Raw genomic sequence first — 25,845 nt, 5'->3', positions numbered from 1 at the left:
TCACTGGTACAACACAGACTTTCTAAGCCCATTTCTTTTTAAAACTTAATTTGATCAACTTATTCATCTCTACATGAATCATTTTAATTATACAAAGCCATATTATGATGCATCTTTTAGCTATATTCCTCTGTGATCAGCATCTTTTGCAGTAGGTCGCACTGTATTGACCTGCACTAATGCAGCGCGCTCGTTCCAGTGATGATGTTGCGCGCGCTGCTGCGATGCATTAGAGTGGCTCTCCAGGGTCTCCAGCATCGATTCTCTCCACACACTCCAGTTATTGCCTATAGAGAAAAAAAGCATATAGCTCAGTGACCAACACAATCGGCGTAGTATTGACGAAATCGTTTAGCTGTCCCGTTTGGTCGTTCAATGACGGGAGTTAGTGGGACCGTGCGCATCGATTGTTTACCAGAATTACACTCGGCTTTACGCTTCCACGTGTTTCTAAAGCCAAATGGATGAAGATAATAATATATCTCCCGATTGTGTCATATCACGCGGATGTGCATGAACAACTTTGGAGTGAAAGGCGGAACGAGTGATTCCTTGAAGCTGGAGCGCGACTGTCAGAAGCGCAGAAGTGATGATGATGATGATGATGATGATGAAGAAGGCGCAGTTACGTGAATGACCTGACCTGTGATGTTCGCCTATATAAACACCATCGAGCGAGAGAAAGTCAACAAACCACTCCAGACGTGATTCAGGACCACCAAACGTACTCAACAAGTCCACTGGACTCGCCCACTGGATTACGCTGCTATAAGGGACACACAGCGAAATAATCGCACGATAATCATCAGTGCATGCGCCGGATTCGCGATGCACGGTGACTTTCTCCAAATGTAGGTGCGATTCTGCTCGATTGGCGAGATGGAGTCGTTTGCGGTGTCGGTGAACGGTGTTTCCCACACTGAAGATCCGTTCTCCGGACCTCTCACATTCATCGCGCCTTGGAACTATAAAGTCCTGGCTGCGCTGATGTTCGTAGTGACCGTGGTTTCCCTCTGCGAGAACTTCACAGTGATGCTGGTCACATTCCGGTACACACAGCTCAGACAGCCTCTCAATTATATCATCGTCAATTTATCTCTGGCTGACTTTCTTGTGTCGCTGACTGGAGGGACTATAAGTTTTTTAACTAACTACCACGGGTATTTCTTCTTGGGTAAATGGGCTTGTGTTTTGGAGGGCTTTGCAGTCACCTTTTTTGGTAAGTGAAAAGTTCACATATGAGCTTTGGTTTGGTTTCTGAGCGATTCATTTTAACATTTCCTTTTAACACGGATTTTTCCCGACACTTTCGTGTTTTCACGCTTCAAACATCCTGCATGAATGTCATTGCTTTTGTTTGGATTTCAGAAATCCCACATATAACAAATATGATTAAATAAAATGTCTGTTCACTTGTGTTGAGATTGTACTCCCAGTAGAAGTTCACTCATGCCATGGTCTCTGTAAAAAATACAATAAAAGAATCAAAACAGTTTCGCAGGGTTCAAATGACTCCAAACAAATGCAGCTTTGCAGTATTTAATGCAAGTTACATTAATGAAAAGTGCATGTCTACGTATTTAAAACGAATTAAGTATGCTTTGTTTCTACACTATAATGCTGGGTTAAAAACAACCCAAGTTGGGTTGAAAATGGACAAACCCAGTGGTTGGGTTAAATGTTTGCCCAACTTGCTGGGTAGTTTTATTAAACCCAACTATTGTTTAAAAATGTATTGCTTGCTTAAAATGAACCCAAAATATGTTGGAAATGAACATTTATTTATAAGTTTAATGAATAATAATTAAACATTAACATTTATTAAATTGCTTATTAATATTAATTATTGTTTCCTCTAGTAATTGTGTCTGATTTTTAATTTTCAACCTATTTTGGGTTCATTTTAAGCCAGCCATAAAGTAATTTTTAAACAATAGTTGGGTTAAATAAAACTGCTAACAAACATTTAACCCAACCCTCTGGGTTAAAACAACCCAATTGAGGCAAACATTTAACCCAACCGCTGGGTTTGTCCATTTTCAACCCAACTTGGGTTGTTTTTAACCCAGCATTTTTTAGTGTATAGTGCTTTATACAATATTGTTTCAAAGCAGTTTCACCGTATAAACAGGAAAATAGTGATCTATGATGCAAAATGATATCAAAGAGGGGCATTTTTAAAAAATAAATTTTGATTTTCAATATTAATGTTCTCCTCAGTCAATCTCAGAACCTGAGGAATGATATGATGAAATGTAATAATAAAACTAATAGCCTATATTCCAGATGAACATCTATTCTCACATCTGTTTAAGAACTGCAGGTGTCAGTATTTGCCATTCATTTCTTCTTAGACCTGCATTATCATTCATTAGGGCTGCATGATGTGTTTTAATATTCACACAGCGATGACTTTCTACAGTTTGTTGTGTAAATGGTTTAGTGACACATGGAGGTTGAAAGGTCTCATCTAAATGTTTAGAACTTCCTTGTAGGATGTTGTTTGAACATCATGCTGGAAATGGATATCCTGAAGTTTTATAAATGTCCTGATTTGATAACATCAATCTGCAATGCTAAAGAGTCTCTTGTTCAAGAGACGATAAATAGTTCAAGAACATTATTGTCAGACTAAAAACTCATTGTGATATTGCAGTGAGCTCATGTGTGTTACAGATGTACAGTAACGCATCGAGAAGTCAGTGTCCTGATTTCATATCGATTTCACAGTGATGCTGTAGTCATTTTATTATAGGCTATTCATTAATGGTCAGTTATGTAACATCTGGTCAATCACACTTTATTTTATTGCAAGTTATTATATAGCACAAAGCAGATTTAATGTTCTTGTCAAGAGTCATAATCATGAATTGACACTTTTCATTATTTTATTTTGTGTCAGATCTTCAGATAACGAGTTGAATTTTTTGTGGACTTAAAATATTAATATAAAATATATCAAAATAAATGACCCAACACAAATATATAAATGAAAATATATTATAAATGAAAGAAAAGTACATTCTCTGGTTGTCGGACTATCTTTACAAGGCGATCAACTCAGTGAATGAGAATTTACCTGTTTAAATTTTAATGCAAGTGTCCAATCTGAGTCATAAAAGTTGCATGTCTTCTTCAGAAATGTTTTGAACTCTAATGCATCACTGTCAAGTCAGCTTTATTTCTATAGTGCTTTATACAACACAGATTGTTTCAAAGCAGCTTCACAGAGATAAAGTGCTCACTGTAAAAACATATTTTCATGATTTGTCACAACATTTTTTCTTCTGTCAAATCAACTTAGATAATACCCAGGTAAAAAAGAAGTACATTTCAATAATGTACTTAAAGTGCTCTATTTTCGTGCACTAATTTTATACTTAATATACAAAAAGTTCTTCTTAAGTACTTCTTAAGATAATCTTAAGAACATCTAAGTGTACTCAACTGTGCTGTTTTGAGACACCATGAAATATGAACTTAAATGTGCTTTTAATATACTATCTCTGTATTTAAAAAATGTATTTAGATACTTCTTACAGTACATTTGAACCCATAGTGTACTACAAGTGGAAAGTAAATATATTTTTTAAATACAGAGATAGTATATTAAAAGCACATTTAAGTTCATATTTCATGGTGTCTCAAAATAGCACAGTTGAGTACACTTAGATGTATTTAAAATTATCTTAAGAAGTACTTAAGAAGAATTTTTAGTATATTAGGTACAAAATTAGTGCACAAAAATAGAGCACTTTAAGTACATTATTGAAATATACTCTTTTTCACCTGGGTAATGTGGTTCAGATAACATAATATCTTGTGTTTCTGTTGATTAAACCAATTGCCTTCATTGTATTAACTCAAATTTTTAATTTCACAGAACTCAAACTTTTAAAGCAACCAGGTAACTTACATTTTTAAGTTAAGCCAACAATTCTTTTTTTACAGTGAGGAAAGTAACAGTGTTGCAAAATCCATAAATTATAAAACAACTTCAATTTCGTCTGCTCTACATAAAAAAGAGATATGTCATTATTCGGATCAATTCTGTTCAATGTTAATTCAGTTTAGCATAATAACTATGCAGTTCATCAATTCTAAAACATTCAATTTCAGTCAATAAAGCTGCTCTACAGAAGACAATTCAGTTCAATGTTGATTCAGTTTAATTCAATAAGAGTGTCAATGTTGCATCAATTATGAAACTGCAAACCCTTATGAAAGTTCATCTCAGACATTACTCATAACTCTCAGAGTATTTCCTGAAGGTTTTCTCAGTCTCTGTTACGGAGGGATGTTCTCTGTTCTCATGTTCATCAGTCTGACTGAATCTCCAGGTATCGTGGCTCTCTGGTCTCTGGCCGTCCTGGCGTTCGAGCGCTTCTTCGTGATCTGTCGGCCCCTGGGGAACATCCGTCTGCGAGGCAAACACGCGGCTCTGGGTCTGCTGTTTGTTTGGACCTTCTCCTTCATCTGGACCATCCCGCCAGTCCTGGGCTGGAGCAGCTACACCGTCAGCAAGATCGGCACCACCTGTGAACCCAACTGGTGAGGAATTAAACCATCATTTATCACACTGCGGGACTTTTTAAATGAACTAGTGAAGGTGATTAGCGCACATAAAAAAACATAAAATGCTTTCCCTTATTGGTAACACTTTACAATAAGGTTCTACAATAAGGTTCAGTCAACATGAACTAACAATGAAACAATTCTTCTGCAGTGTTTAGTTAACTTCAGCATTTATTAAAACTTGTGTACAATCAAAGTTGTGTCTGTCAGTATTACTTAATACATTACTACCATGAACTGTAGTATTCTCATTAACATTAAAGATTAATAAATGCTGTAAAAAATGCATATTGCTCATTGTTTATGTTCGCTAATTGTTAACAAATGTGACCTTATTGCAAAGTGTAACCAATACATTTTCATTTCAAATCTTGAAATAAAATGCACATGCACACATTATGCATCAACCAAGGATTTTTGTATACACGTGTTTCTAAATTGCATTTAAAAAACAATGTCAAACTATGTTACCTCCACTCACAACACTGCATTTACATGAAGATAAAAAATGCTGGGTTAAAAACAACCCAAGTTGGGTTAAAAATGTATAAACCCAACAATTGGGTAGTTTTGTCCCAGTGGTTGTGGTAAATGTTTGCAGAACCTGCTGGGTAGTTTTATTTAACCCAACTATTGTTTAAAAATGATTATATGGCTGGCTTAAAATGAACCCAAAATGTTGGAAATTAAAAATCAGACACAATTTAATAAATGTTTATTGTTTAATTATTATTAATTAAACTTTTTAATAAATGTTCATTTATTAAACATGAAATAATGTTCATTTCCAACCTATTTTGGGTTCATTTTAAGCAAGAAAGGCAGTCATTTACCCAGTCGGTTGTGCAAACATTTAACCCAACCACTGGGTTTGTCCATTTTCAACTTAACTTGAGTTGTTTTTAACCCATGCAGCATTTTTTAGAGTGTAGTGACACTTTACAATAAGCTGTAATTACTTAATGTTAATGGTAATGCATTAACTAACATTAACCAACAGCAAGTACATGGCCGCTGGTCAAGCATGAAAAACAAAAGATTTATTCAAATTCTCAATTGATTATATATCGCCTAGAAAGCATGCAAAGATTGCGCTCTTTATAATCACTCATCTTAGTTCATTGCAATGACGTCATCTCATGAAGTTCCTTTAGGATCAGTGAATCTCTCTATAATTTACATAATGCCAAGACTTTGTTTAAATAAAAGGATTCGTGAGTGTGCAGAACTCTGCACACAAGAAAAACTAACTTAAACACCTTTGATTGGCCGTTGCGTTCAAGAAAACAACAGATATGGCTGTGATTGGCTACATTGCTCAACACTGCAAAAACATTGTAAATAGAAACATTTGACGTTCTCCAGAGCACAAACACAGATGCGCACTAGATCATTTGCCAAATCACCAGTGCTATTAGTGAGAAACTGATCCTAGACCAGCAGTTATGAGCAGATTTCCCTCTAAAAGCAGTCAGAAGCAGTGGTGTGAGTAAGAAAATTACACACTAGTCTCTATTCTTTATTTTATTTATGAATAGATTTAGCTGTTTTCATGAAACTGTGGGCTGACAATAAGTCATATTTAACTAATCTTAATTGTCAAATAATTTTTATCCCATGTATAGTAAAATGATGCAATTTGAGAGTAGGCATTGAACTCCACTTTATTTCACCAAGGTCCGCTCACTTTAACATTTCTGGCCTCGCCACTGTTTTAAGCATTCATCTAGTGTATGTTAGTTAAAAAAAGGCTTGTTCTTCAGCGATTCTATCACTGGAGGTCAGCAGTTCGCTGTATAGTTGGTAGTTAGTAGGCGTTTGTTAGTTGCTGCATTGCACTGCTGCTCATTTCCATAAAATTAAACAACTTTTTTGCTCATATCACTTCATAAGTTCATATCACTGTCTTACTAGAGACTGGTATTTACACATGGCAAAGTTATTTCAGTAAAATCATCACCGTCTATTGTGTGAATGGACCTTTATGGGTCATTATTATCATTTTGTTGTGGGCAGAATTTCTTTAAAATCTTTCAAGCTTGTTTCAGATAGGACACTTTCAATCTTCATAAGCACATCTTCTAAAATTGTTTAAAATGTTTTAATTTTCAAACAAGGGACGCCACAATGTGGGATGAGTTTAATGGATGGTGCTTGTCAAACTTTCACCCAAGAGAGCATTTCCTCCTCTTTAAAGCTTAAACCAGCAGGCTAATTAACCATCTCAGATTTATTGTCTCTTCTCTACTAATTGGTCCTTTTATCAATGAATGCCAGCAATTTTCTGACATGTTAATTCATTTTGGCTATATTACTCACTAGGATTTCTATTTGTTCATACTCCATTTTACCTTTGTCATTTCTGTCAAGACAAGCTAGTGAATGAAAAATAGGCCATGAAAAGATAAAAATACACAGTTTTAGTAGTTTTATTGTTCTGGTCAGAAATACAAATGTCACGTTACACATCAGTCTGCATGTGACTAGTTTTGGCATGTCAAGTAAAAATATTATACATTCTAATGAACAAAAGCTGTCACTGTACATATTAGTATCTGAAATGTGTGTACATAATACAGTAAATAGGCATACCTTAAATGTACATATTAGTACCTTTTGAAAGAGTAACTTCGCAATGACAACTTTTGTACCTTTTTTTCTAAGAGTGAACATAATTAAGACTTGCACAATCATGAGAAAATGAAAATATCCCAGTTAACTGGCACATCAGGGTATCTTTTCAGAAGTTTAAACACCTGGAGTGTATTTATGCATTCATGTAGACATTGTAAATAGCAAAAAAAAAAAAAAAAAAAGATCATATTGCATGATAAAAATCAGAATTGCATGATAAAAAAAGTCTGAATTGTAACTTTATATCTTCACACAATTCTGACTTTATAATTTGCAATTGCAATTTTTTTTTAGAAAAAAGTCAGAATTGTGAGATGTAAACTCAAAAGTTTATATCTCACAATAATTTTTTTCTCAAAATTGCAATTCATACTTTATAACTTGCAATTGAGACAAAAGTCAGAGACAAAACTCTCAGTTCTGACTTTTTCTTGCAACAATTGCATTTTTATATTTTTATTCCGTGGCGAAAACAAGCTTCCATAAATAATACTTCAAATCATTAAACAAGACAACTCAGAACATCAAGTGACCATTTGCAACAGCTTGGCATTGGGGTGAAAACTTTTGCACGTTCAAACACTAGAATACATATATTTAAAGTTTCTAGATTCTATATTGTTTTAATGTGACCCTGTATATAAGAAAAAAGAAAGTCTAAATCTGTTAGTTTTAATAAAAATGAAGGATAGAACAGAAAGCTTTCTCTTATCAGACCTTTGATTTACTCACTGATTTTGTCCTGCTGCAGGTATTCGGGAAACTTCCACGACCACACCTTCATCATCACTTTCTTCACCACCTGCTTCATTCTTCCATTGGGAGTGATCGTCGTCTGTTACTGCAAACTGATCAGGAAGCTGAGAAAGGTCAGTCGCTCCACAACATCTGGAGCTCAGCGGCTCATTAGACGCCCAGATGTGTGAGTCACTGAATCCTAATGATCCCAATGTGCTTTCTTACTGTCATTACAGCAAACTGATCACTGACACAGTGTTGATACTACATATTATTTACAGAACATTCTAACTGGGAATGTTCTCAGAACTCTCTGACAAGGTTCTCTCAAAGTTACAAACATTAACATTAATAGAACGTTCATTCAAATCTTAATAATGTTCTCAAAATGTTAGAACAAAAACATTATTTATACATCAGTCATTAGGTGTTTTTTTCTGTAATGTTTGACGTTCATCTAACATTTTTTATGTTACTACTTGTGTGTTCAGAGAACATTCAAAAGTAATGTTTGAAGAATGATGAATGGAATGTTCCCATAATTTCATATAACCAAACATTCAAAAAACTGGACTTTTGAACATTCAGGGAACATTCAGAAATAATGTTTTCAAAACTTTAGCAAAACGTTCTTGGAACATAATTTTGTTAGCTGAATTATTTATACACAGTGCTGAATCTGTGAAAATGTGAAAAATTTTAACAAAATAAGAGGGATCATACAAAATGCATGTTATTTTTTAATTTAGTACTGTCCTGAGTAAGATATTTTACATAAAAGATGTATACATATAGTCCACAAGGCAAAAAAATAGCAGAATTTATTAAAATGACCCTGTTCAAAAGATTGTGAACCCTTGATTCTCAATACCGTGTGTGGTTACCTGGATGATCCACGACTGTTTGTTTGTTTTGTTCATGAGTCTCTTGTTCGTCCTGAGCAGTTAAACTACCCAATATTCTTCAGAAAAATCCTCCAGATCCTGCAGATTCTTTGATTTTCCAGCATCTTTTGCATATTTGAACCATTTCCAGCAGTGACTGTATGATTTTGAGATCCGTCTTTTCACACTGAGGACAACTGAGGGTCTCAAACACAACTATTAAAAAAGGTTCAAACATTCACTGATGCTCCAGAAGGAAACACGATGCATTAAGAGTTTATTTCCTTAAAGTATATTAATACTTTGTCTGTATTGTATAAAGCGCTGTAGAAATAAAGCTGTTACCATCATCAAATATAGCCATGATACTAATTATTTTGTCAACACACATTACATGCATCTGTGCAGGTGTCCAACTCTCACGGCAGGCTGGGTAATGCCAGGAAACCGGAGCGTCAGGTGACCCGTATGGTGGTTGTGATGATCGTGGCCTTCATGGTGGCCTGGACTCCGTACGCCGCCTTCTCCATTGTGGTTACGGCCCATCCCAGCATTCACCTGGATCCTCGACTGGCAGCCGCTCCGGCGTTCTTCTCCAAAACAGCGGCCGTCTACAACCCCATCATCTATGTGTTCATGAACAAACAGGTGATATTTACATTCATGCATTTGATCCAAAGCAACTTTGCATTTAAGGTATACATGTTATCAGTTCATGCATTGGATGGGAATCAAACCCATGACCTCATGATTTTTAAAAGTGCTGGAGAGTTACTACTTTAGCTGAAACTCTCAGCTAAATGACACATTCAATCTCATAAGTCTTGACTATTTGTTAGTAATTCAATTTAAAGGAGAATGAGTGTCATAAATGAACCCCAGATCATCCTGAGCTTGTTTCTTACGGAAATCAAACCTGCAGCTTCTGATTATCAGCTCTGAGTTTTAACCACACATTTTCCAGGGGTTTGTTTTTGCAAACACAACTGACTAGGCAGTAGTCATGTGCGGTTGATCCATCTTCATCATCATATATCATCAGAACATCAGAAGAGACGAGATTGACATCGCTACACAAACTCACCCTTTGATTGGTGTAGTTAGTTGTCAGCTTCATCTTAAATAATAAATGGATCATCAATAAATGACAAGTAAAATGCAGCATGAAGCGAGCGCAGGATGTTTAATCTGAATTGACTTGCCCTGAAAACACCACCTTCTCTCTCAAAGCTCTATAAATAAATGCATCATTTAATAAAGCAGTCTAAAGAAATAAACTTGATCTTTTGATCACAAGAGAAGCTTCTGAACCGAAACACAACTCTGCTTCCTTTGAAAGTCAGACGGTGGGTAAAGGTGCTTAAAATACCTGACTTTAATGTTGATTTCGGTGATATTACATCAACATTAGACTAAACTTTTTGTGCATTTTCAATATTCCTACCAATAACTGGATTTGGACCAATATGCCATCAATATGCAATTCAAACAGGAAGAGATACAAAGATATGATTAAAAAAAAATCAGCTTTTTTTTTTTTTTTTTTAAATACAATTAATGTGTATTAATATCATTTATTTATCTGCACTAACAATGTCAGATTAGAACAAAACTAGAACCGAATTGAGCTGAATAATGACTATAAAACTTTGCAACATCAACACAGTTATTGAACTAAACTGATTCAACATTAAACTGAAGTGATCTGAATAATGACACTATTGTCTGCTTTACTGGCTGAAATTGAATTTGTTTCATAATAGCCAAATTTTGTTTATTACTGTGAAGCAGTGCTATTTTAGTTTTTACTTATTCTTCTTCCGCTCTTGAATCTATGGCAGCCCATAGAACCATAAGGTAAAAAGTTATGAAATTTGGCACACAGATAGAGGACAATCTGAAATGTTACCATAGCAAATTTGGAGTCTGTGTTTGGAGTCTCAAACCCTCTAATGCCACCAACAGTTCAAATATTCACTCATGTTTATGCTCATAACTTTTGACGCATTAAGTCCTAGAAACAAAATTCCCAAGTTTTCTGGTCCCACTTTATATTAAGTGGCCTTAACTACTATGTACTTACATTTAAATTAATAATTTGATACAATGCACTTATTGTGTACAAACATGTTTTTACATTGTACTTATATTTTAAAAACACCTGCATGTCATTACATCTGTAATTAATTTCTGTAATTACATTTTTAATTACACTGTTGACCCATCCCTTACACCTTACCCCTACCCTTAAACCTACCCATACCACCAAAGCTTTCCCTAACCTTACCCGTATCCCACCTCAATAGCTGCAAAAGTTTTTTGCAATTCAATATGAACCCAAAAAGTACATTGTACTTATTTTTTGATGTAAGTACATGGTAGTTAAGGCCACTTAATATAAAGTGGGACCAGTTTTCTCACTGATTACATGGCTCATGCTGATTCGAATGCACCCTATGACGTCATTTCCAGCTTGAAAATTTGTCCGGCATTTTGAATTTTTCTAATTCCTCCTAGAGCGTTTATCCAATTTGCATGAAATGTGGTATGTAGCATCTACTCACATTATTGAAACATTTTTGATGGCCTAATCCGTTGTTGTATAGCACATCAATGAATCTGATGGCGAGCGCACCAAAATGATGCTGTATCCTTGCAATGATTTGGTGTATTGACACCAAACTTGGTATATATCATTACAGGATTACTTGGGTGTACATGCATAGTATCATCACAGTGCCACCTACTGGTGCCAAGATAGGAAAGATGGCTATTTTTTTGCTTATAACTTTTGAATGCCTTGTCCTAAAATCATGAGGATGGTCTCCATGGATTCCTTGAGGCATGCTGAGTTGAAATAAATGTGACTTGACTTTTTGGCACCAGTCAAAGCATTCAATCAAGATGGATACTGTTGCATTTTCCCAAATTGTGATGCTTGTACTTAAATTTTGCTCTTAGGCATAATATTGCATGAAGATCTCAAGGCACAGCAAGAATGTTTCCCGCGTCCCAGTTACAAGTAAATAGGTTAATGTAGCTGAAAGACCTTGAAGGCATCGCCTGACAGAAATAAGCAGAAAAGTCCTTACACAAGCCAGACGTTTCCATTTAGGATTGAGGTTGCTTTCCCATACTGTGTTTGAGAAGTGCACAGGACATAGTTTATGGATTTAGAAAAATCCTAAAGCTGTCATGGTGGGATGAGATCGCTTCTCTAGAGCTGACATATTTGACTTATATCACCGAAATAAAAAATAAAGAAATACCTGCAGTGTGGATCAAACCGGTGCACCCCAAAGGAGAAGATGTTGAATTATTGAGCAGCTGTGGAGGTTATAGGACGTAAACAGTGTTTGGCAGCGCCACGTCTTTCCGTCATCCTGCTGAGCTGGAGCTGTCAGTTTAGCCGCTGGTTTCCTCCATTCAAACAGTGACTTCTGGATGCTGTCCACACTCGATATATGAATAGTGCTCCATTTCAGAAACCTGCAGAAATACGTGCATGACAACACAACATGCTTGCTTGCGATTTTTGTCACAGTGACAGTCGTCTATTAGATAAATAACATGTCAATCATCAGATGAATCTGATTTGAGGCAGCTGCTCCGTCAGTTTGATTCAGTTCTTTAACGGGTTATAAATGAATATAGGTATAAAAAGTAGGTAATAGATCTTTTTGAGAATGCAGTATTAGTAATGCACAAAAGTAATTACTAAAACACCATTGACAATGGCACCAAAGTCTACAAATGTTAAAAAATTCTTCACTTAAAGGGGACATATCATGAAAGTCTGACCTTTTCCGTGTTTAAATGCTATAATCGGTTCCCCGATGCATCTACCAACCCAGAAAACTTGAAAAAGGACAACCCAGTAACTTTGTTTTTGTATGCCTTTCTCTGCAAGCATGTAAAAACAAGGAGCCCAAAAAATGAGCTCCCCTAGTAACATCGGAAGGGGATCTTAATCTGCACGTTTCCACCCACGGTGCCGTCATTTCGTTTTCGCAAGCGACAATGGTGTACCAGTTCTAACGACATGGCAAAAGTTGGAGCAAAGCATGCTAACTGTTCTGTCGATAGACGAGCGCTGAACACTATTTAGAGTCTCGCTTGCTTGGATAGCCTGCAAGTTGAACAGGTACACTACGTATAGCTGGCATCCGAATTGGTTTTGCACAAAAGATGAACATGACGGCACATGCTAGTGGATGAGTTGAATCAACTCCACAGCAACTACATCAATTTATCCACTAACCATTCAGAAACGTCTAAAAGTTGTAATTTCTTTTCTGAGTCTCTCCATCAGTGTCGACTCCGGTTTGAACAATGTAAGGCTGAACACTTTCCTCATTTTGGCTGCGTGAGATTCTCCAGCTTTGTTGTTGTTGAGCTGTTAAAGCTCCGCCCTCTTCTGGAAAGTGGGCCGGGAGCAGCAGCTCATTTACATTTAAAGGGACACACACAAAAATGGCGTGTTTTTGCTCACACCCAAATAGGTGCAAATATGACAAGTTATAATAAATGATCTGTGGGGGATTTTGAGCTGAAACTTCACAGACACATTCTGGAGACACCAGAGACTTATATAACATCTTGTGAAAAGGGGCACAATAGGTTCCCTTTAAAAATATATTTTCTTCCTTTTGTCCTGTTTTCCAGTACAAATATATAAACATTCTTAAATCAAGATGCATTTAATTGAGAAGTTAAGATATTAGGTCTTGTTTTCTGAGACATATATCAACATTACATGAGTTTATGCTTAAAATTAAAAAATATCATCCAGTGGGGTTAGAAAAATGAACTTAATTCAAACTTAACTTTCTTACCCTATTAGCAAGATATTTCTTACAGTTTTACAGTTTCTTACATCTTTGTCATTTTGCTTCACCAAAAATATATCGTGATTTAAGAATTTTTAGATACTTTGTTGTGCTGGAAAACAAGATAAAAACACTGAAGAACATCATTTATGCGCAGTATAATTTTTTATTGAATTGAATGATAAAATTCTAATTTTGAAACTACAGCCAGGATGGTTGAAACTGTGGTGAAGCTTCATTCTTAGAACTGAAGTGACAAACAGGTGACTTTAGGTCACAAACTAATTAGTGTGTATCGGACTCTGTAGTTTAATGACTAGGGACTAATGAAGAACGAGAAGGGCGATGTGCGCCGCAGGCAATGTGGAAACAATTAATGATTACTGTGCAATTATGACCTCATCATGATTGACTAATTGTACAGCATGTTGCACACAGTTACAGCCGTCAGCTGCAAAGCGCCACGTCAACTGACACTCGATTTCACTGCTCGTTTAGTAGCCTGATTGCATTAGTAAATCCACTTAACTTCAGTCTGAGCAGTGGGACGTAACTCTCAATATTTGGTTGTTAATTTAAGGCAAGACATTACAGGGAAAACCATTGATTTTATTTTTTTTTTTTTTTAATGCACTGGTCAATTTTTCAGTTTTGCTTCCTAACATTTTCTTTTTCACCAGTGGAAAGAAAATGTGAAAAATATACACATGTTTATTTTATTGTACTTTATCTGTTTGCATCTGTAGATTTCAAATATAATGCATATCTTTAAAGGCTGTTTTCTCTAAATTAGTTTTTTTTCTCCATATTCTGAAGTTTTTTACTGAGGGGTTTGTTATATCATTCACATTGATTTATGTAAAATTCTGTTCCTAATATTACGTGTCAATGTATTTTTTTCTGTCTGTTGACAGTATTTTCTGATTTATGGAGTGATAAAAAGAGAAACTGAAAACCTCCTCTGTAAAAACCTTTAACTCTGTCAACTAAATCAAACAAGGATTTTCAACCTGGCTTCATACAATGTTTAGATTTGTGTTCTGGAAATGTATCCAAATAACTACATATTTAACTAATTAGATTTTTTAAACATATTAGAAAAGCTGTAATAGAAAACAATTGAGTTAATGTACTGTGATTAATCAGTACAGAGACATCTATTAGTTAAATGTTTACCCTATTCACCTGTAGTGTCTTGTCTTAAAATCTTTTTGTAATTCACTTTGGAACCAAAAACACATTTCTTTGAGGAAATTACTTACAACTTTAGCCCTTGGGTTTTGCTGATGTTCAGTGGAGGTAAAATTAATTTCAAGTATGTTTTCTAGCTCAGATGAGAGTTAAAATGTTTAAAGTTGGCATGAATCGGAAGTTGCACTTGTCTTTTCTTCCTTATTGTACTGTATATCCAAGTGAAATGGCTTCTGGAACAAGAACAAATGTTGATTGATTTTGTCACTGTTTTCTATTGGTGGATCTCATGTGAGTGACAGGTTTCCCCGCCCTCATCATCAGAGAAGAGATGTCAATGGAAGTTATTCTGATTCAAGATTTCAAGACGCATGAATTTGAAATGATGTGCACAAATAAATCATTGCAATATTCCATAAAAACACAAGAATTGTCCATTTTGTTTTCATGGTGACTAAAGTATAATCCATGAATTGTTCCTTGTGATCTCCTCAGTTCAGGAAGTGTCTGGTTCAGCTCTTGAGCTGCAGTGACGTCACCATCGTCGAGGGTAACATCAACCAGACCACCGAACGCGCTGGCATGACCAATGAGAGCAACACAGGGGAGATGTCCGCCATCGCCGCACGGATCCCCGCGGCTGGAACCGTCCCACCTAAAACAGAGGAGCATCCCAATGAACGGAGCTCGTTCGTCAAAATTCCCATTCCTGAGAACAAAGTATGTCCGATGTGATTGCAAACACACTCGAGACGTGTGCCAACTCTATCCTCTGCCGCTCGTGTACTCTGGCTGAATGAATTTACTTTTTCTGAATGTTGGCGTCTAAACTTTTAGTCTAAATGGCGTTCACCCAGCATTACATTTTGCAGCTTGTGCATGACAGAGAGACACTGATGAAGGTACAGAAAAACACTGAAACAGTGTTGGGGAAGAAGCTATTAAACTACAAACTACCTTCTCAAAAAGTAGTTCACTACACTGCAAAAAAAAAAGGAAAAATTATTTCCCTGTTTTAAGTGTAAATTCACTTAATTTTGATCAATTTTTCAGACTTTTAGAGTTTATTTTTAAATAAGAATGTTTATTTGTACAGGAATGAAAATGATTTTTTGCAGTGTGCAACAAAAGCTACTAACAAAAAATACCAGACTACTTTGAGGCATACATTTTAAAATATTATTTTCATTTATTTTTTTGCTTAATTTAGCAACAGTTGCACAGATTATAGATTGATGTGCAATACAATTATTTTATACTAATACAGTAACACTTTATCGAGGCCTTTATGTATATTGCATTCATAATGTGCACTGTAATGCATTATATATTTTCGTAAATAATTGTAAGTTAAAATGCATTATATTTGCAATTTACTTCCATCTGAAATTGGTTGTTTGTCAAGTGTTTCAATGCATTATATTTTATAATGTGTAACAATGAATGGATAAGTATTATAACTGTGGTTACAATTATTAATAAGATCATACAATTCATTATAAAGGTGCATTACAAAGAATAATGCACCTTTAATAATGCACCATTAAATATGCATTCATAATGCATTATATGTAAAGGCTTCAAGAAAAGTGTTACCACCAATACTGTCCTAAAACTGTCCATACTGTGGCCATATCATGGTGCTACAAAAGAACTTTAATATATGCCATGGTACTAATTTCTAATCATATACCATGATATGTACATGGTAAGAATGCATCGGTAGAATGACATTAATGCAATAACCATGTCTAAAGTACTGTTAATTTTTAGTACTTTCTTGCTAGTGTAATTTATACAAGTGAGCTGAAACAGCTCAGAAATTCACTAAATAGTTTGAATGTTAAGTGTTTTACTGCATCTATCACTGCATGTATAATACAGTGTGCTGCTTTTAGTTAAGTTAGTCTCTCCCCAACACTGCATACATGACTCGTGAATGTTGAGCATCTGTTACTGGACTTTCAGTCTACTAAACTGCAACATTTGCACAGATACTTAAGAAATCTGACAGAAAATCAATCTAAACTCAATACAAACCAATCAAGTGTTTCACTGCAAAAAAAAAAAAAATGTTTTTCATCAGAGTTTCTGTCTTGTTTTCCAGCACAAATATCTAACATTCTTAAATCAAGATACATTTACTTGAGAAGCAAAATGACTGAAGATATTAAGTTTTGTTTAATGAAAAATGTATCAAAATTAAGTGACTTCATACTTAAAACAAGAACAAATATATGTAGTAAAGTAAATGGAAAGCAAGTAGTATTATTTTACTTGTTTTAAGCTTAAACTCATTTTTACACATTTTTCAATAAGTCTTAAAGTCCTCCTATGGTGAAAATGAAGTTTTTAATGTTGTTTATGTATGTGTATCTAAGTGCATATTCATAAGTCAACACCATTGCTGAGGAACTGCAGTGATCTAAAGACAGTCTCAAAAACATGGTTTAAAAATCACTGTTTCTGACATCACAAACTACCTTGTAACCAATCACGTCAAAGTGTGATCGTCAACGAGTGGATCTCTGAGCTGGTGTGAGTGGGTGGAGGCGGGGCTAATTTGCATATTCATAGAACCGCACATACTACATGAGGCAAGGGAGAGATTCATTTTAAAGGATAAAATTATTAACTACAGGGGGACTTTAAAGGGTTAGTTCACCCAAAAAATTCTGTCATTAATTACTCACCCTCATGTTGTTCTACACCTGTAAGACATTAAGATATTTTTGATACATTTTTGATCTAATTTAGACTTTCAATGCCCAGAAAGCTACTAAAGACGTATTTAAAGCAGTTCATGTGACTACAGTGGTTCAACCTTAATGTTATGAAGCGGCGAGAATACTTTTTGTGCAACAAAAAAACCCACTTTATTCTCCAATATCTAGTGATGTGCGATTTCAAAACACTGCTTCATGAAGCTTTATGAGTCGTTTGTTTCGAATCAGTGGCTCGGATCATGTATCAAACTGCCAAAGTCACATGAACTATTGAAATTTCCTCAACGGAAATCACATGACTTTGGCGCTCCGAACCACTGATTTGAAATTAATGCTTAATGAAGCGATGTTTTGAAATCGCCCATCACTAGAAATTGTTGAATAAAGTCATTATTTTATTTTTATAGCGCACAAAAAGTATTCTCGTCATTTCATAACATTAAGGTTGAACCACTGTAGTCACATGAACTGTTTTAAATACGTCTTTAGTAGCTTTCTGGGCACTGAAATTGTAAATTAACTTCTTGTCAATGCAGGCCTCACTGAACCATCGGATTTTATCAAAAATATCTTAGTGTTCTAAAGATGAATGAAGGTCTTACGGGTGTGGAATGACATGAGGGTGAGTAATTAATGACATTATTTTCATTTGTGGGTGAACTAACCCTTTAATATTGTAAGAATTAGATGTTTGTGCAGGAAAACAAGACAGAAACACTGAGGAATCTTTTTTTTTTGCAGTAAAATGCCGAGTTCAGTACACTATATTTTTGTCTGTTTCAACTCCTAAATTGTTGTCGTGTTGTGGACAAGAAACATGGCATACAACAACACGTTGCTTCCCCGACCAATCATCGCTTGCCATCTTTAACGACATACATGATGTCATTGAGAAGGTGGAACTAGTGACTGGCTGGAAAATGACATTCGTCTGTCCATGTTTGAAAGCTGTGTGTGGTAGAGCTTCTATCGGTCCTATTGGTCAGTGTCACAGATGTTATGGAACCCGTCATGGAGTGAAAAACATTAAACATGCAAGTCTTTCTGTCGGGAAACACTATACAAGATAAAACAATTGATTCTCGTGTCCCCGCGGCCATTTACATTTATGAATCATCATGACAAACAGATCGGGCTGATATCATGTAGTCTGAACCTGGTCTAACACAGGAATACATGTGATATTATTTTCAAAATGAAGGGGGAAAAAAAAAGTCTGAATGCAAACAGACAAACAAGCAAAAAGTACAAGGGCTGAACTCTGCCAACGGTTTTGTAAGGATCCACTTTTCCAAGTATGTCCACAATATCTGGATTCTCCTGCATTGTTATCTTTGTCCTTTCAAACACTGAAGGTCATGTTTTCAGTTAGATTATCTGGGCTGCTGGAGCTCAGTGAAATACTGTACAGCTCTGAACTCTGATGCAGCTTTTCTGACAGCTGAATGTGTTTTTATTTCATTCCTTTATGAAAGACTCTGCAAAATCTACTGATTCAGACTCTGAGACCTTCTGAACAAGACTCCACGTTTCAGATCAAAAGAGATGAGCTGAGATTCATGACAGATGAGACCAGACCTCGAGCATCAAATTCTTCTATTTAAAAACATTTCTATTCATTTAAGTACATTATGGACTAAAGAAATATGGTGGAGAGAAAAATGAATCCTTTCTCGGTGTGATCCTCCAGCTATTCTTCTAAACACTACAGTTCAAAAGATATATTTTTTTGAAAGAAATCTAATACTTTTATTAATCCAGGATACATTAAATTGATCAAAAGTGACAAGAAAGACATTTATAATGTTACAGAAGATTTCTTTTTCATATAATTTCTATTCATCAAATAATCCTTTAAAAATAAAATATAAGAAATGTTTCTTGAACAGCAAATCATCATATTATAATATTATGATTCTATAGAATGATTTCTGAAGGATCATGTGACACTGAAGACTGGAGTAATGATGCTGAAAATTCAGCTTTGATCACAGGAATAAATTACAGTTTACTATATATTCACATTGAAAACAGCTATTTTACATTGTAATAATTTTTCACATTTTTTACAGTATTTTTCATCAAATAAATACAGCCTTGGTGAGCAGAAGAAACTTCTTTCAAAACGCTTAAAAGTAATACTGTGTAAATCACACAGATATAATGAAAATGCATTTGTCACTACCAGTTCAGTTATGTTTTGTTTTAAAGAATTGAACTGGTTGTATGTAGAATGTGTTTGTCACTACTGTAAATAACTGTGAAACAGAAGAGGAGTGACACCGGATCGAGCTGCAGTGAGAATGCGGGCAGCATTTCTGATGAATATTGATCGTTTCTTTAATTAATGCAGAATCGACTCTACAGCTGACTGACGAAGGCACTGAACCCATTCAGAAATAGTGCACTCAAACACACACGGCTCTCTGTTGTTGCACGGATGGCTTTGATACCATCAATCAAATGTCCAATTCTGATGTCAACATCACAGAGATCGATTGGCTTAAGGTTAGTGAGTTTGCTAGTGTCAGTGAACCGTCTGAATCACAGCAGATTCAGACACATGTGAATTTATATTTAAACAATTGTTTACAACGAGATTGTCTACAAAACCAACATTAATAAAAACAAATAGAGCTGAAAGAAGCAGTGCATCAAATGAAATTGCAAAAATAATGATTATTTCCAAACACAGAAGCCAGGCATTATTATGATACATCCACCTTGTTTTCATAAGGTCATGGTTTGTTTTTCCAGTGATCTTGACATAAGTGTTATCTTGAGAACACAGAATTATGATGAAAATGCACCACCTCTGCGGGGTTTCTGTCATGTTTTAATTGGGTTTGGTGCCGTGAGTGTCACGGATCAGATATAAAAGGGTCAATGCGGTGATAATAGAGGATTCAGAGATTGAAGCTGTTGAACGACTGTATTTTGTTTGACTTGATTCACTCTAGCATGATCTGAGTCTTTGTCAGCAATCTGTGTTTTCTGTCACAATGAACTCTCCTGAGTCATGTTTAAGATTCACTGTTCTGCTTGCATGTTGTAAATCAAACATTGTCTTTGAATAAATTTTTTTCAAACGCACCTGCTGTGCAGTGAATGTATTTTATGCTGACTTTAAACACATTTTTAAAAGGCAATGCAAAGTTTATGAAATATTTGCTGATTTTTCAAGCATGCTTTAAATTCCCTGTTCTGTGGAAGCTTGTATCTGCCATGGAATAAAAATATTAAAAAGGTGATTGAGACTTTTTTTTTTTTTATCTCAGTTCTTTCCTCTTCTTTTTCTAACAATTGCACATTTATATCTCTTTTGACATTTATTATACATTTATTATTAACTCTTGTTTTTGTTTTCTCTTTTCACCACAGAATAATAATAATAAAAAAGGTAATTTTTTATCTTGCAGTCAGGACTTTTTTTCCTCAGATTTGTGTTTATATCTCACAATTTTTTTTTTTTACTCAAAAGTTTATTTTTCACAATTTAGACATTTTTTCTTACAACTGATTTACATTCGCTGATTCAGATTATTTTTTTACTCATAATTGCTAAGTTACATCTCACAATTTTGGTTTTGTTTTTCTTTCCTCCATGGAATAAAAAAATAAAAATAAAAAAGATAATTGTGACCATCACAATTCAGACTTTTTTCTTACAATTTAAATTTTACATCTGGCAATTCTGGTGATTTTTTTTTTTTTACTCAGAATTGAGTTTACATTCCAGAATTCTGACTTTTTTTCTTGGAATTTTGAGTCTCACAATTCAGTTATCTTTTCACCACAGAATAAAAAATTAAAAAGATAATTGCAACTTTTTTTATTGCAATTCTCATTTTTATTCACAGAATTAGCTATTCTCAGTATATATCTCACAATTTGTACTTTTTATTTATAGCCTACTCAAAATAGTTTTATATCTCTCAATTTAGATTTTTTTTTTTTAAGAATTTTGAGTTTGTCTCACAATTCAGACATTTTTACATCCACCAATTCATATATATATATATATATATATATTACTCACCATCTTGCAATTTTGTCTTTTTTCCTTTCCACAATGGAATAAAAAAATTAAAAAGGTTGCGACTTTTTAATCAAAATTCACACTTTTTTTTTTCTTACAATTGCAAGTTTATATCTGGCATTTTTTTTTAATTTTCCCGTTTTTTTGTGATTGTTTGCCTCAAAATTCTGACTTTTTTTTTTCTCGGAATTTTGAGTCTCACAATTGTGTTTTTATCTTTCCACCACAGAATTAAAAAAAAAAAAAAAAGGTAATTGCAACTGGTTATTTCAGTTTTAATTTTTATACACAGAATTAGCTATTCTCAGTTTATATCTCACAATTTGTAATTTTTTTCACTTGAAAGTGTAAGTTTACATCTCACAATTCAGACTTTTTTCTTACAACTGCAAGTTGAAATTTTTTACATTTTTTTCCCCTCAGAATTCTGAGTTTACATTTTGCAGTTGTTTTTTTGTTTGTTTTTTGTTTCCAAAATGGAATAAAAAAATAAATAAAAAGGTAATTGCAACTGTTTATCTCACAATTCAGATTTTTCATTTTAGAATTGCAAGAAACATTACAGTTTTTTACAATCGTTAGGACACATTTCTCAATATTTAGGCCACTTTTTCAAAACTCTTCACACAGTTCTCCTAACCAACTCTCATCTTGGCACAGCAGTTAATTTCACATTCAAAATGCACTAAATCTACCAAAACACTTCATTCATGTCTCAAATCAACTCATTCTTCCAGAACACTAGCAAAGATTTTCACCCAGCAAACACACTTTGTCAGTCATAAAATACTGACCTAAAAACACTAACATCAGGTATCATTATACAATGTTTTCTTTTGTAAAATTTCTTAACAATGGACGATAATGAAATTGAAAAATGAATGCTTGTGTAGGTGTTCAGTTTCATCTAATTGCTTTGATAGTATTTGACTTTTTAGATTCAGCATATATTTCATTACAATATTACTGTAGAAATGTAGCAAATTGCTGTCTTATTCAGTTTTGTATTATGTTACAGTTTTTTACGATTGCTTAAGCACAATTTTGAAATCAGGGCCCGGTTTGTCAAAACACTACACACAATTAACACAACTCTACACAAAAGTAGCACAACACTTCAGATCATTTGCAAAATGGAACACTTTTGTCAAAACTATACACAACTTTATAAAAACAATATTTTGTTACCATACGAAACACACATATTTCATATGACTTTAATCTTTTTGAACCACTTACACACTGCTGTTGCTAACCTAAAACACTTTTAGCAAGTCTAATTCTCAGTGATTAGAGTACTGTAAATGAAGGACACAGAGAAAGTGCAACTATACAATAGTTCACCAAACACTACACAAGACCAATGCTGCAGACTGAGGAAAATATCATTGATTTCTCTCCATATATCCATATCAGTCAACATGGAGAATCACAACAAAACATGTCCCAGTTGTCACTTCTATGGTATAGTGCATAACACTTTTAGCTCAGCAAACAACAGGCAAAAGTAAAATACTGTATCCAGTACAGGGGCCCGTTCTTGGGCGTTCATGTGTTGGCTTAAAAGGGGATATGTATCGATAGTAGAAACATTGATCAGCAATGCAGCGATTGGCTGGAGTCAAGACGGCAACGTAATGACATCATAGAATGAGAAAAGACACCTGACGAAAAACTTGACGAATTTCTAGACATTTATAAGGAAACAGCCAAGCGAATAAATGACAGAAGAACGACATAAATGTTAGATAAATGAAATGTGCACTATTTTTTTTTTTTTTTTTACATGATTACCCAATTATTTAGGCTATATTCACAATTTCTATTATTTGAACATTCAATTTTTTATTTCAATGTTGTAATTAGCAACTAATTTACCTTTGAAGCATATTTGACAGCATTAATTAAAGTTTCTTACAGTTTTTTCCAATTGCTAACACACAATTTTTCAAACTAGTCTGGTTTTATCAAAACACTTAACACAATTCACAAAACCACACACCCAAACTGCAAAATACCTCATATATCCTGCAAAATGAAGCACTGCAACCGAAACTACACAGAGCATTATCAAAATCAAACTTTTGCATGAAATGGCACACACTTCATTCATATTACCAGATTTTTGCCTAACCACCTACACACTGTTGGGCATAATGAAAAGCACCCCCATCTTTAGTATGCTTTGCCATAATACTAAAATATGTATCAGATTGTTCACATGCACAGAAATATTTGCAGATACACACACATGCTGTTGCAACATTTTTATTTTTTTTCCCTTCACTACAGTAAACAAGTCAGTACAACATAAGCACAGCAGATATATTTACATGGGACTGAACAAAAATATTCTTACAAAAAAAGTAAACTGAAAAAGAAAATTTCTGAAAAAAAATATATTACAGTAAAAAAAACAAACAAAAAAAAAAGGCAAGAAAAATAATTAGGCAGCATCTTGCCGCACAGCCGGGTCTGGCCACAACGCCTCGTCAACATCACAGGCAATATCTTCCCTTGCCAGACATCGAGGGAAGAAGCGCCTTGAGTGCCTTATCCATCCCTGAATTGCACCCACATCAATCTCATCACATGCCTCTTCCATGGCCTGCACAAGAGGCATGCGCACAAAGGGCTGCCGGTCGTATACCTTCCACCGCCATGCCGAAAAGAATTCTTCTATGGGGTTCAGAAATGGGGAGTATGGTGGGAGGTATTGCACGAGAAATGTTGGGTGGTCAGCAAACCAGTTTTGGACTGGGGCTGCACGATGAAAGCTCACGTTGTCCCATACTACAACGTACCGGTTTCTTTGATGGTCTGCATCATTCATACGCTCTGGTGGTATGAGAATGTTGTGAAGTCTGTCCAGAAATGTGAGAATATGGGCTGTGTTGTATGGTCCAAGTTTGGCATGACGGTGGAGGACACCATGCATATTGGAGATGGCAGCGCACATTGTGATGTTCCCACCACGTTGGCCAGGAACATCTATAATGGCTCTGTGGCCAATGAGGTTTCTCCCTCTTCTTCTGGTCTTTGCTAGGTTGAACCCAGCCTCATCTATAAAGATGAACTCATGTGGGATTGCATGAGCATCCATTTCCAGTACTCCCTGAAAACAAAGAACAAAAATCACTCAATATGGTGTTATCCAGTACACTGGGAAACAATGTTGTGTGTAGTGTACTGCAGTCAATATAGTACTTACATCCACATATGCTCGTCTGAACTCTTTGTTTCTTTGAGAGTTTCTCTCAAACGGCACCTTATAAAGTTGTTTCATTCTGATTTGGTTTCGCTTGAGAATGCGAGCCAATGTGGACAGACTAACTCGTTGAATGTTGTTGAATAAGGTGTTGTCTTGGATGATGTGGCTTTGAATTTCTCGTAATCTGATTTCATTATTTTCCAAAACCAAGTTTACAATGGCAGCTTCCTGTACCCCGGTGAACATTTGGCCCCTTCCTCCACCATGGTGTCGTCTCTCAGTCCTTTAGAAAAAATTAAATAAAAATATATATAGGGCTTGGACAATGCAGCCTAAATATTTTCCCCCACAGTAGAGTACATTGTACAGGAAACTTGTACAGTTCATGAATGGCTGATGTCATACACTAAGTAAACAGGTGTCACCCAACTGATACACTATGACATGGGGTATACTACATGTGTACTACATGAAATTTTGGTTACATACCTGTTCTCCAGTCTAAAGGTCCGGATGACAGAGGCGACAGTAAAACGGCTCAAGTCTGTCCAGCCTCACGCATTGTCAACCCATGGTTGATGACATGATCTACTAAGGTTGCTCTGATTTCATTTGAAAGTGTTTGTCTTCTTTGGCCATGAACTCCTCTACCTGCTCTACCCCTACCTCTCACTCTTCCTCCCCCTCTTATTCTCAACCTCCCTCTTCCTCTTCCTCTCTCTGCAATGTCTTCCATTGTTGTTTTAAAAAAAAAAGGTTCTCACCTGTGGTCTTTTCATAGTGCTTACATCCTGATTGAAGTGTTAACAATTAACCACTGAGGTGTTTGGCCAGGTAGCACATGTAATTGGCCAATTAGCTCATGTAGTGTCATTTTGAATGGCAGTGTTTTGAAATGGCAAACATGTGACTTTATGTCAGATTGTTGTGTCTTATGCAGAGAACTGTATTTAGTGAATTTAAAAAGTGCTATTTTGAAATGCAAAATGTGTGTAAAACAGAAAAGGTGTTTAGACTT

The 25,845-nt window shown here is 35.1% G+C and overlaps 1 protein-coding gene across 1 annotated transcript; it reads left to right on the top strand.

Moving 5' to 3' along the window:
* The first annotated feature begins 879 nt into the window (after window positions 1-879).
* On the top strand, window positions 880-15,586 carry valopa (vertebrate ancient long opsin a). The gene is made up of 5 exons (XM_067385074.1): window positions 880-1,219; window positions 4,341-4,551; window positions 7,961-8,078; window positions 9,240-9,479; window positions 15,347-15,586. The coding sequence occupies exons 1-5, from the start codon at window positions 880-882 to the stop codon at window positions 15,584-15,586; spliced, it is 1,149 nt and encodes a 382-aa protein (XP_067241175.1).
* The last annotated feature ends 10,259 nt before the right edge of the window (window positions 15,587-25,845 follow it).

This window comes from Chanodichthys erythropterus, chromosome 5 (assembly GCF_024489055.1).
Source record: "Chanodichthys erythropterus isolate Z2021 chromosome 5, ASM2448905v1, whole genome shotgun sequence".
Classification (NCBI taxonomy): domain Eukaryota; kingdom Metazoa; phylum Chordata; class Actinopteri; order Cypriniformes; family Xenocyprididae; genus Chanodichthys; species Chanodichthys erythropterus.
The sequence above is the reverse complement of the archived record's forward strand: the minus strand, read 5'-3'. Positions and strand labels throughout refer to the sequence as shown.